Consider the following 13,121-nt stretch of genomic DNA (forward strand, 5'->3'; position numbering starts at 1 on the left):
CTCCGAAGTGCCGACGCGGTCACTCTCGTTGATTGCTGGCAGAACTGCAGAAAGCTCGTCGGATCACGAAGGAAAACGCGAGGCCCAGCTTCTATGCATTGGATCAATACTTGAGCGCGGCGGAGATAGCCTCTTCTTCGAATAAAAATTTCCTAACGGAAGCGCGCGGTGGAACTGTCTTTTTCTAATTTCATGGCAACGTATTTGAATCGCGGTCGCAGGTGTGAACGTCATAAGGATGCCGAATGTGGGATCACTTCCCTGGGCGCGGGGCGTAGAAACAAGCTCGCTCGAGCCGTGAGTTTTCCCGACGCGGTGCAATAAGTGCAATTGGATGGGCGGGGAGGTGCTCAAAATGTGCGCAACCAGCGTTTCGAATCGTGCGCCAATACTTTTTAAGAAGGGCACAGGAACAATTAGAAAGAAACGAAGTGAGGCAAGGCTGTGAAAATTACCGTCAAATGCCGAACATCCTCCCGAGACCCGAACACAACTACGAAATATAATTGCTCTTCAAGGTGGGTTTTATTGTGCTCTGTTATGGTATGAACTTGAAAAACAATTTTACAATTTAAATACCATGGTTAGATTCCAAGAATGCGTCTCCATGTGAGTGAACATTTCCTCATCTCCTCCTGTTTGCTATGGTAAAAACTGCATTTCTTTGCTTAAACGCAGAAATGAAGATGGAACTACGTGTAGTACGTTGCCTTGTAGCTGGCGCGTCCGGTATTTTCACGCAATCAACACACCTCAAGTTTGCTTTCGGCCGTCTGGACGACACAGAGGTCTAGATCAATTGAGTGTCAAATCCCTCCAAAGAGGATCACAAGAATATTAGTAAACCACTTTTTTTACAGTTACGCATGCACCGTACTTTATACCCAGGTGAATATTTTGCGTAATCGCTCGCGAGTGAATTTATAAAAAATGTAGAAGGCAATGCGCAATCTATTGCACAAGGGGTCTTAGGAGGATATATTAATATGGTTTTTAATGAATTACGGTGCTTCAAATTTCCTGGCCAGATTATATGTCGGTACCAAACCTCTACGGGTTTACGTTTATTGTTTTGTCTTGTACGACCGAACGCAAACGGATGTATTTCTTTTTGTGTGTGTGTGTGCATTTTAGTATACGCCTACACTCGCCGCGGTGGCTTAGTGGCTAAGCCGTTCTGTTAATTAATGAGCATGGGCTAATAACGGGAAAAGAAATAATGACTACGCGTGTTCTACCTATAGGAAAATTGTTTTCTCCTGCAAGCATTCTTGCGTAACGTAAAGTCAGCTTTATAGTTGAAACAACCTTTACTGGTTGCTTCACCTAACTTTTAAACTCCTTTTTAATTAAAAAAACAAACAAACATGGTGAGTGATTGATGGGTGCCACTAAAACGGTATTGTTCACAGTCATCTTGTGTTACTCAGAATATTTTTTACTCGTGTATAGTTAGCTAATTAGTTAAGATCATCTGCATTAGTTTTCAAATATTCGTTTTTAGGCACAAGTTCTACTACGAACGTTTGTACAAGTTGTCCAGAAAGGCGCAATGAAGTTGTTTCCACGAATATATATCTTACGTCGCTCTTTGTTCCAGGCGACTAAAAGAACAAAGAAAGCCCACGAAATATTAACAATAAATAAAAATAAATAAAACGTGCTTGCGCGCTTGAGGTGCAACATTGTCAAGTGCGTTTTCAACAAGGGGGCCCCGCAAGCTTGCAAAATAAATAAATAAATAAATAAATAAATAAATAAATAAATAAATAAAAGAATAAAGAGGAAATAAATTCAAGAATGCAAAGGAGTGTTTCAATCAACTGCCATCACCGGCCTATCGCTTATCGTATGTGGCTGTGGAGGCGTTCGATTTTCGCGACGAAGATGCTAATGTGGCGCCGTGGCTTAAGCTAGACGCCTTGCTCGATATGTTTTTTTTTTTTTACGACGGGCACACGGGCTTAGTGCTATGGGACGCGATTGATATAGCTGAAATGCAGACGAGCAAGCGCATAGTAATGTCGTTTTTTATATTTCGTGAGCTAATATTTTTTCAGAGCTCACATGTTGCAGAGCACGGAACAAACAGAGACCTAGAAGACATCGTGGAAACATTAGAAATATTATTGTGCATTTCAAAACACGCTCTGTACGACCTTCACAAAAACAAATTATGTCATAAACAAATATAAATGTGCACAATTTAATCAAACCACCTAACTAATCGCATGTCTTAATTTTTTTTTTCGAAGTAACTCAAGGCAACTGTCAACAAGATGCCGTTGTTGATATTCGTCCTTAAAAAAAGAAAAAAGAAGAAGAAAAAGGAAAAAGAAAGAACCAAACACCAATAACACTATACAAATAACGTGAAACACCCGGTTTAGGCGCGCGAAAACATCGTGGATGCAATGGGCTGCATTACATGATGATGCTGCCATCATTATCAGGCTCCTATAAATATTCAAACTGGCTCCGTGCAGACTCCAACCTATTAATATGTTGAATTGGGCGTCGGTGTATTTTTTCACTCGAATTCGCTATCACGATATTTTGTTCCAGGTGCTAGCTCTTTTTTCTGTAGTTAACTCTTTCTGCACCCACAGTGGTTAACCAGGAGCTATAACGTTGTGCTGCTGAGCTCGAGGTCTTGGTTTCGATCCCAGCCCCGGCGGGCACATTCCGATGGTGGCAGAATGCAAATCGGTGCAGGTTAAAGAACGCCAGGTGGTGAAAATTTATTCGGAGCGCCCACTACGGCGTGACTCATAATCAAATTATGGACTAGGCGAGTAAGACCCGATAATTTCATTAAAATAAAAGCTTCTTTTTTGTCTTGGCAAATCAGTTATGCGGAAGGCCGCAACGAGGAGAAATCTGAAAGTGAATACAGTTGAACCCGGATATAGCGAACTCACATATAACGAATTATTGTGTATAACGAACAGCAGTAAATTCCCCTTGAAAGTTCTTTTTATAAAGTATTTTATTTTATATGTCAAACTACCTATACATCGAACTTTTTTGTGATCCCCTTCAGATTCGATATATCCGGGTTCGATTGTAAAAGGGAGAATGATCATCTACCCGACGGCATCGATTAGCTACGAAGGAATAACCAAATAACTGATTTGCCATTCATTGTTAGGAAAAGCGTCCGTCCGCGCTTTTCCTAACAGTGAACGGACACCGTGCAACTCGACTAGTTCGCCGTTTGTGCTTGGAGTTGTCAAATAATTCGAACTCGCTCTGCAATTTTCCAGCCTCCTGCTGGCCTCCGGGTTAGCTCGACCGCCCCGGAAATTCGTTGGTGCCAAGTTCGATCCCCGGAACAATGCTATTTTTGTTTTAAATGCAAACCTTTCGTTACAAGCAACCCGTACGGGTTTCCTTTGTAGCTTCGTGCTGCAGTGCGGTGAATGCTAGTTTTCTCTGTCTGTCGTGTCTGCCCCATTCCGGTAACTTCCCGGTATAGTCTTGTGCAGTCTCGCGCTTACTTCGAGGTGATTCGTTGCCGGCTTATTCATTTTCTCGAGGGTGCCTGCCTTGCTACACTTACACGTCATGGAAAGCGTTGCCGTTACGTTTACTAATCGCTGGTGATACAAACAAGGTGCCATGCGGGCAATGATGACACACGACTACATTTCTAGGAACCATTTCATAGCAATTTTCGAAGTGTCTAACGATGTACGCCCGATGTTCACGCGTGAAATTTATTAATACGTCCGACGTGTCCAGTCGATCTTAAAGATGCGGCGGATACATAGGGAGAAAGCTGTTCCACGAAGCTTCGTTAGACCTTCAGAGTGCAGTGGTCGGAACATACGTACTGAGTTGTCCATTATGCACGCAGACTTCGCCGTCATCGTATGTGCTAGCTGGGATTTTTCGCAAACAAGAGGGGAATCTGTACTTCGATGTCAGCCACACGGACACACATTACTTACCAGTGTACGGAGCTCATCACAGACACTCACAACGTGGTCTTGGGAGGCACGGCTTTCCGAGCTGGCACTGGCAAGCCAATTGGCGACCCTGGACCAGGCACGGCGAGTCGCTCTACAAGAGGGCTCCACCCGAGATTAACCAGACACTCCGGAGTCTCTTTGTACAATAAAGCTTAATAATAATAATAATAATAATAATAATAATAATAATAATAATAATAATAATGAAGAAGAAGAAGAAGAAGAAAAAAGAAGAAGCAAGCAGCAGCAGCAAGCAGCAGCAGCAGCAGCAGCAGCAGCAGCAGCAGCAGCAGCAGCAGCAGCAAGCAGCAGCAGCAGCAGCAGCAGCAGCAGCAGCAGCAGCAGCAGCAGCAGCAGCAGCAGCAGCAGCAGCAGCAGCAGCAGCAGCAGCAGCAGCAGCAGCAGCAGCAGCAGCAGCAGCAGCAGCAGCAGCAGCAGCAGCAGCAGCAGCAGCAGCAGCAGCAGCAGCAGCAGCAGCAGCAGCAGCAGCAGCAGCAGCAAGCAGCAGCAGCAGCAAGCAGCAGCAGCAGCAGCAGCAGCAGCAGCAGCAGCAGCAGCAGCAGCAGCAGCAGCAGCAGCAGCAGCAGCAGCAGCAGCAGCAGCAGCAAGCAGCAGCAGCAGCAGCAGCAGCAGCAGCAGCAGCAGCAGCAGCAGCAGCAGCAGCAGCAAGCAGCAGCAGCAGCAGCAGCAGCAGCAGCAAGCAGCAGCAGCAGCAGCAGCAGCAGCAGCAGCAAGCAGCAGCAGCAGCAGCAGCAGCAGCAGCAGCAGCAGCAGCAGCAGCAGCAAGCAGCAGCAGCAGCAGCAGCAGCAAGCAGCAGCAGCAGCAAGCAGCAAGCAGCAGCAGCAGCAGCAGCAGCAGCAAGCAGCAGCAGCAGCAGCAGCAGCAGCAGCAGCAGCAGCAGCAGCAGCAGCAGCAGCAGCAGCAGCAGCAGCAGCAGCAGCAGCAGCAGCAGCAGCAGCAGCAGCAGCAGCAGCAGCAGCAGCAGCAGCAGCAGCAGCAGCAGCAAGCAACCGCAGCAGCAGCAACCAGCAGCAGCAGCAGCAAGCAGCAGCAAGCAGCAAGCAGCAGCAGCAGCAGCAGCAGCAGCAGCAGCAGCAGCAGCAGCAGCAGCAAGCAGCAGCAGCAGCAGCAGCAGCAGCAGCAGCAGCAGCAGCAGCAGCAGCAGCAGCAGCAGCAGCAGCAGCAGCAGCAGCAGCAGCAGCAGCAGCAGCAGCAAGCAGCAAGCAGCAGCAGCAGCAGCAGCAGCAAGCAGCAGCAGCAGCAGCAGCAGCAGCAGCAGCAGCAGCAGCAGCAGCAGCAGCAAGCAGCAGCAGCAAGCAGCAGCAGCAGCAGCAGCAGCAGCAAGCAGCAAGCAGCAGCAGCAGCAGCAGCAGCAAGCAGCAGCAGCAGCAGCAGCAGCAGCAGCAGCAGCAGCAGCAGCAGCAGCAGCAGCAGCAGCAGCAGCAGCAGCAGCAGCAGCAGCAGCAGCAGCAGCAGCAGCAGCAGCAGCAGCAGCAAGCAGCAGCAGCAGCAGCAGCAGCAGCAAGCAGCAGCAGCAGCAGCAGCAAAGCAGCAGCAGCAGCAGCAGCAGCAGCAGCAGCAGCAGCAGCAGCAGCAGCAGCAGCAGCAGCAGCAGCAGCAGCAGCAAAGCAGCAGCAGCAGCAGCAGCAGCAAAGCAGCAGCAGCAGCAAAGCAGCAGCAGCAGCAGCAAAGCAGCAGCAGCAGCAAGCAGCAGCAGCAGCAGCAGCAGCAAGCAGCAAGCAGCAGCAGCAGCAGCAGCAGCAGCAGCAAGCAGCAGCAAGCAGCAGCAAGCAGCAGCAGCAGCAAGCAGCAGCAGCAGCAAGCAGCAGCAGCAAGCAGCAGCAGCAAGCAGCAAGCAGCAGCAAGCAGCAGCAGCAGCAAGCAGCAGCAGCAGCAGCAGCAAGCAGCAGCAAGCAGCAGCAGCAGCAGCAAGCAGCAAGCAGCAGCAGCAGCAAGCAGCAGCAGCAGCAGCAAGCAGCAGCAGCAGCAAGCAGCAGCAGCAGCAAGCAGCAGCAGCAGCAAGCAGCAGCAGCAGCAGCAAGCAGCAGCAGCAGCAGCAAGCAGCAGCAGCAGCAAGCAGCAGCAGCAAGCAGCAGCAGCAGCAAGCAGCAGCAGCAGCAAGCAGCAGCAGCAGCAAGCAGCAAGCAGCAGCAAGCAGCAAGCAGCAGCAAGCAGCAGCAGCAAGCAGCAAGCAGCAGCAAGCAGCAAGCAGCAGCAAGCAGCAAGCAGCAGCAAGCAGCAAGCAGCAGCAAGCAGCAAGCAGCAGCAAGCAGCAAGCAGCAGCAGCAGCAGCAGCAGCAGCAGCAGCAGCAGCAAGCAGCAGCAGCAGCAAGCAGCAGCAAGCAGCAGCAAGCAGCAGCAAGCAGCAGCAAGCAGCAGCAAGCAGCAGCAAGCAGCAGCAAGCAGCAGCAAGCAGCAGCAAGCAGCAAGCAGCAGCAAGCAGCAGCAAGCAGCAGCAAGCAGCAGCAAGCAGCAGCAGCAAGCAGCAGCAGCAAGCAGCAGCAGCAAGTAGCATGCAGCAAGCAGCAGCAAGCAGCAGCAGCAGCAGCAGCAAGCAGCAGCAGCAGCAAGCAGCAGCAGCAGCAGCAAGCAGCAAGCAGCAGCAGCAAGCAGCAGCAGCAAGCAGCAGCAGCAGCAGCAGCCGCAGCAGCAAGCAGCAGCAGCAGCAAGCAGCAGCAGCAAGCAGCAGCAGCAGCAGCAGCAGCAGCAAGCAGCAGCAAGCAGCAGCAAGCAGCAGCAAGCAGCAGCAAGCAGCAGCAAGCAGCAGCAGCAAGCAGCAGCAGCAAGCAGCAGCAAGCAGCAGCAAGCAGCAGCAAGCAGCAGCAAGCAGCAGCAAGCAGCAGCAAGCAGCAGCAAGCAGCAGCAAGCAGCAGCAAGCAGCAGCAAGCAGCAGCAAGCAGCAGCAGCAGCAGCAAGCAGCAAGCAGCAGCAGCAAGCAGCCAGCAGCAGCAGCAAGCAGCAGCAGCAGCAGCAGCAAGCAGCAGCAGCAGCAGCAAGCAGCAGCAAGCAGCAGCAAGCAGCAGCAAGCAGCAGCAGCAGCAAGCAGCAGCAGCAAGCAGCAGCAGCAGCAGCAGCAGCAGCAAGCAGCAGCAGCAGCAGCAGCAGCAAGCAGCAGCAGCAGCAGCAAGCAGCAGCAAGCAGCAGCAAGCAGCAGCAAGCAGCAGCAAGCAGCAGCAAGCAGCAGCAAGCAGCAGCAAGCAGCAGCAAGCAGCAGCAAGCAGCAGCAGCAGCAGCAAGCAGCAGCAGCAGCAGCAAGCAGCAGCAAGCAGCAGCAAGCAGCAGCAAGCAGCAGCAGCAAGCAGCAGCAGCAAGCAGCAGCAAGCAGCAGCAAGCAGCAGCAAGCAGCAGCAAGCAGCAGCAAGCAGCAGCAGCAGCAAGCAGCAGCAGCAAGCAGCAGCAAGCAGCAGCAAGCAGCAGCAAGCAGCAGCAAGCAGCAGCAAGCAGCAGCAAGCAGCAGCAAGCAGCAGCAAGCAGCAGCAAGCAGCAGCAAGCAGCAGCAAGCAGCAGCAAGCAGCAGCAGCAGAGCAGCAGCAGCAAGCAGCAGCAAGCAGCAGGCAAGCAGCAGCAAGCAGCAGCAAGCAGCAGCAAGCAGCAGCAAGCAGCAGCAAGCAGCAGGCACGCAGCAGCAAGCAGCAGAAGCAGAATCAAGAGCAGCAAGGCAGCACGCAGAGCAAGCAGCGCAAGCAGCCGCAAGCAGCAGCAAGCAGCAGCAGCAGCAAGCAGCAAGCACGCAGCAAGCAGCAGCAAGCAGCAGCAAGCAGCAGCAAGCAGCAGCAAGCAGCAGCAAGCAGCAGGCAAGCAGCAGCAAGCAGCAGCAAGCAGCAAGGCAAGCAGCAAGCAGCAGCAAGCAGCAGCAAGCAGCAGCAAGCAGCAGCAAGCAGCAGCAAGCAGCAGCAAGCAGCTCAAGCAGTGGGGCCAGCAGCAAGCAGCAGCAAGAGCAGCAAGCAGCAGCAAGCAGCAGCAGCAGCAGCAAGCAGCAGCAAGCAGCAGCAAGCAGCAGCAAGCAGCAGCAAGAGCAGCAAGCAGCAGCAAGCCGCAGCAAGCAGACAGCAAAGCAGCAGCAAGCAGCGCAAGCAGCAGCAAGCAGCCAGCAAGCGCGAAATCAGAAGCAAGCAGCAGCAAGCAGCAGCAGCAGCAGCAAGCAGCAGCAAGCAGCAGCAAGCAGCAGCAAGCAGCAGCAAGCAGCAGCAAGCAGCAGCAAGCAGCAGCAAGCAGCAGCAAGCAGCAGCAAGCAGCAGCAAGCAGCAGCAAGCAGCAGCAAGCAGCAGCAAGCAGCAGCAAGCAGCAGCAAGCAGCAGCAAGCAGCAGCAAGCAGCAGCAAGCAGCAGCAAGCAGCAGCAAGCAGCAGCAAGCAGCAGCAAGCAGCAGCAAGCAGCAGCAAGCAGCAGCAAGCAGCAGCAAGCAGCAGCAAGCAGCAGCAAGCAGCAGCAAGCAGCAGCAAGCAGCAGCAAGCAGCAGCAAGCAGCAGCAAGCAGCAGCAAGCAGCAGCAAGCAGCAGCAAGCAGCAGCAAGCAGCAGCAAGCAGCAGCAAGCAGCAGCAAGCAGCAGCAAGCAGCAGCAAGCAGCAGCAAGCAGCAGCAAGCAGCAGCAAGCAGCAGCAAGCAGCAGCAAGCAGCAGCAAGCAAGCAGCAGCAGCAGCAAGCAGCAGCACAGCAGCAGCAAGCAGCAGCAAGCAGCAGCAAGCAGCAGCAAGCAGCAGCAAGCAGCAGCAAGCAGCAGCAAGCAGCAGCAAGCAGCAGCAAGCAGCAGCAAGCAGCAGCAAGCAGCAGCAAGCAGCAGCAAGCAGCAGCAAGCAGCAGCAAGCAGCAGCAAGCAGCAGCAAGGCAGCAGCAAGCAGCAGCAGCAAGCAGCAGCAGCAAGCAGCAGCAGCAAGCAGCAGCAAGCAGCAGCAGCAAGCAGCAGCAGCAGCAGCAGCAGCAAGCAGCAGCAGCAGCAGCAAGCAGCAGCATGCAGCAGCAAGCAGCAGCGCAAGCAGCAGCAAGCAGCAGGCAAGCAGCAGCACGCAGCGCAGCAAGCAGCAGCAAGCAGCAGCAGCAAGCAGCAGCAGCAGCAAGCAGCAGCAGCAGCAAGCAGCAGCAGCAGCAAGCAGCAGCAGCAGCAAGCAGCAGCAGCAGCAAGCAGCAGCAGCAGCAGCAAGCAGCAAGCAGCAGCAGCAAGCAGCAGCAGCAAGCAGCAGCAGCAAGCAGCAGCAGCAGCAGCAGCAAGCAGCAGCAGCAGCAGCAGCAAGCAGCAGCAGCAGCAGCAGCAAGCAGCAGCAGCAGCAGCAGCAGCAGCAGCAGCAGCAAGCAGCGCAGCAAGCAGCAGCAGCAGCAGCAGCAGCAAGCAGCAGCAGCAGCAGCAGCAAGCAGCAGCAGCAGCAGCAAGCAGCAGCAGCAAGCAGCAGCAGCAGCAGCAGCAGCAGCAGCAGCAGCAGCAGCAGCAGCAGCAGCAAGCAGCAGCAAGCAGCAAGCAGCAGCAAGCAGCAGCGTTATAAATAAATTGCTAACGCAGAATGTACGTAAATTGCACGAGAAAGGGAATTCGAAACGCCGAATACAAACATCATGCTGCAGAAACTCGAACAGTTTGTAGGCGGTGGGTATTATTACAAGTGGAGATGCCGCTACTAAAGCTCCAGTGTGGGCGTTGCGGTGGAATATCTGATTGCCAAGCAGTTCGATTCTGTATCCTACATTTAATTGGTTTTGTTTTCTCAATTCTGCTGCAGTTATTTCTGATCTTACAAAAACCTTTTCCCCACTTGAATCTGAGAATAGCAAATGACAGCAAGCAGTGAGTCCTCACTGTCGCTCGACAGCCACATCTATTGGACTGTCGGGTTATGCGTTTAGGTACGTTTTTGCCGCAATTTTTTGCGTGTGCTCTCTAGCGCATGTAAAAAAAAAAAGCGCAACCGACGGTGCGACGGGCGTGGATGTCCGGCACCAGTGAAGACGCACTGCTTGCTGAATTTTGCCTTGTCACGAAAAAGGTTTTCGTGACACGTTAGGCAAACTGCGACGTTAGGCAAACTGCCGCAAAAAAAAAAAGAGGAACAAAAGAAAGAAATTGTGACGGACAGTTATCAAACCAGGGTACCCAACGTATACCGATCTGAAATTTTACCGCTACTTTTAACCACAGCCGACTTGCAATCGTTTCTGCATTGTAATAATAACCACGGACGACAAACTGCTCAAGTTTCTGTCGCAGGATTTTTATCGGTTTCGGGATTTTGGAGGGCCGGTTCTCGTGCACTTTACGTACATTCTACGTTTATACTCTTACCTAAATTTTATCTCAAACCTGTTGAGCGCCTACAGCCACTTTTTAAACGACTGATTGGTTGGAAAAGCGAGCCCTCAGACGCGCTGACATCGACTATACCATCGAAGTGAGCACTAGACACATACTCTCCATTACACATGCGCAGAACCCCATCTATACAGCACTCCCTGCTTTTAGTAGACCAAACAGCGTCAAAGTATCAGTGTGTAGGGAAATGGCGAAAAATGTTTTTAAACGTACGCAGAAAGAACTACGAAGTCTCATACGATGCCATAACTCACGCTACCACTTTCGAGGTTATAAGTAGGGCTCCGTGTTTTCGGTTTTATCCGAAAAAATCCGATAAACATTCGCCGGTAAAATTTTTGACAATTAGGATTTATCCGATAAACTCCGATTTGCTTGGCCATGGGTATGACCATCAAGTCGCTGAAAACCGTATGTCCGTCGAAGGTGGCTCTCTTTTTATGAAGTTCTAGAAGATATTCTGGACTACTGGCGCGCCATCTTGTCTTTCTTGAGAAGCGACGAAGCCAAGGGGACGAAGTGTGAGAAGCTCAGGAGTCTTGTTTCATCGCCTGAAGCTGTGCACGACTTGCTCGTTAGGATGACGTTTCTGAAGACCAATGCGTGTGCCGTGATCTCAATCATTAAGGAACTTGAGGCAGAGAGTACCCTGGTGCACCAAGTTTATTCCATACTGGGGGTTCGTTTGCATCCACTCATCAGTCAATGGCGGGATCCAACCGAGGTCTTCGCATCAAATGTCCCAATTATGTTGGACCTCCTTGACGAGAATCAACGCTTAACGACTGTCGCAGACTTTAACGGATACTACGCTGCTGTCGCCGAAAAGTGGAGACAGACATCTGAGAGGAACCTGTGCGATCAACTCCAGTACACCAAAGAATCGTTTTGGTACTGTGTTGAAATTGTGAACCCAAATGTGAAGCATGAGCTTCCCTGCGCGTTCGAAACCTATGCGCCTATTTTTCAATGAGTGCTTCTTGAAACTGACGACTTGAGCCAGCTCCTGAGTGATTTTGCGAACTATCAGTGCTATGAAATACGTAACATTGTTAAACCCCTGTCGTTTTAGAGACTTCACAATGTTGAGTGGCCAGTGCTTTCTCGCTGCGCGCTGCTTCTTTTGGCGCTTCCTGTTTCTAGCGCTAACGTTGAAAGGGCGTTTTCAAAGCTGAGAGTCGTCAATAGAAAGGAGCGTGATTCGATCACTGACAGCAATCTCGCAAAGTATGCTTGCGTGTTTTACAATAAGCTTTAAGCTAAGGCTGTTATACGGAAAATTAAAGGTGTTATGTGATCAAGTATTTCGTTTGTGCGTATACGTTTTTGTCCATTCAAACGTTCTAGGAAAAATAAAATGTTCTTCGTGCGTTTTGATATTTTAGTATTCAGGTATGAATTGATCTGCGATTTTCGGGTTTTGAGATTAATGCAAAACACCAAATTTCGGAGAATTGGGGATTTACGGGAAATGAACTCCGGAAAATGCCGAATTTCCGCCAGAAATATAAACTCCGATAAACAGCCACCGATTTTCAAGAAAAATAAACACCGAAAACACGGAAGCCCTAGTTATAAGGCGAAATCCTTAAATCCCTCATAAGACCGCGGCTTTGAAAAACGTGGCGGGCGGTACAGAAAGTCACGTGAGCTCGCCCAGCGCCCTCTAGAATATCTTCAGTATGTTTCTAGATGGCATTGGCTTGCCTCACGCAGAGACGCACTCATGCCAGTGCTCGCGCGTTCGTCCTCGTCTTTTCCCACAGCTGGCTCCGACGCTGCTCCTCATGCCAAAAAAAAAAAAGAAAGAAAGAAGGAAAAGGTAATTGAGTTTTATTAAGTTCACTCAAGCACTCCAACCCACGATCTTCGGTGAGAGTTGAACCCTCGATTTTTGGTGGGAGAAAACAAGTAATAAGAAGTAACAACGCCTTCGAATGAGAATGTCAAGTAATTTAATGTATGTCTCTTGAGCGCGCAGGCTTTCGCCTTCACCCGCTTTGAAGTATGCTAAAGTGACTGACAACTTTTTTATTAGTGGCCTGCATAGCGATGTGAATGAAGAAGAAGCGCCGAAGAATCGAAACAGGAACAGTTTGTGAGGTGACGAAGCAAACGGCACTACAAGGTTCACTCGCGCCTGTTTGCGAACGAAAGCTGAATGCGACTTCAAGGTGCGGTCAGCGGAGCGAAGAGTTGCGCTTTTCTGCATCAGCTAGTTAACGTTTCTGTTAATTCTTGGATCGCAGTTGTGACTTCGACCTTTGGGAATTTCCACCAGTCAGTCATACAAGTGGATCGGTAGCGGAGCGTAAATGCATCATTGGCCTATTTGTGAGAAGCACACTGTTGTCATAGTATCCAGTCGAGAGGCAGCGAATGGAATGCGTCTTCCTTTTTTGAAAGCACCCATCAATGACGTACAGGCAGATAAGGCAGTTGCGGCCGTCATGAGCGTGGCGATCGGCGCCCACTCAGGCACGCTGCACCGCAACACACACAGAACGAGCGTTGACGCTAAGGAAGCGCGTATTCAATGCTTCAGTGCGATTATGCACGCCGTAAAGACACGTCGGACGTACGTTCATTAAAAGAAAAAAAAAAGAAACCCTACCGGATCCGTCTAACGACCTGTAATAAAACGTGAAGGGATCGTCGGACGTAAATTTAGGCACAGCTAACCGTTTTCTTTTTGAAACCAGCTCTGCTTGAAGTTACATATTGTTTATAATTCACTTAATAGGAGCCCAGGTCTGGTTTGCGTAAAGGAAATTCTCGTATGGTTAGTGGCCCCAGCTACCAAGAAGGTTACACGTAATCATAGAACTACAGACAGCGATGTTATTACCAAG

General features: G+C 51.1%; 1 protein-coding gene and 1 pseudogene across 1 annotated transcript; both read left to right on the forward strand.

Moving 5' to 3' along the window:
* The first annotated feature begins 597 nt into the window (after positions 1 to 597).
* LOC119454171 (putative uncharacterized protein DDB_G0271606) lies at positions 598 to 5,596 on the forward strand (annotated as a pseudogene).
* Positions 5,597 to 7,826: 2,230 nt separating this feature from the next.
* On the forward strand, positions 7,827 to 9,398 carry LOC119454172 (uncharacterized protein DDB_G0271670-like; the record flags this gene model as incomplete). The annotated part of the gene is made up of 2 exons (XM_037716164.1): positions 7,827 to 8,183; positions 9,315 to 9,398. Coding segments are annotated over 2 exons (441 nt in total), but the record flags the coding sequence as incomplete, so codon positions are not given.
* Between the last annotated feature and the right edge of the window lie 3,723 nt (positions 9,399 to 13,121).

This window comes from Dermacentor silvarum, chromosome 5, assembly GCF_013339745.2.
Source record: "Dermacentor silvarum isolate Dsil-2018 chromosome 5, BIME_Dsil_1.4, whole genome shotgun sequence".
Classification (NCBI taxonomy): domain Eukaryota; kingdom Metazoa; phylum Arthropoda; class Arachnida; order Ixodida; family Ixodidae; genus Dermacentor; species Dermacentor silvarum.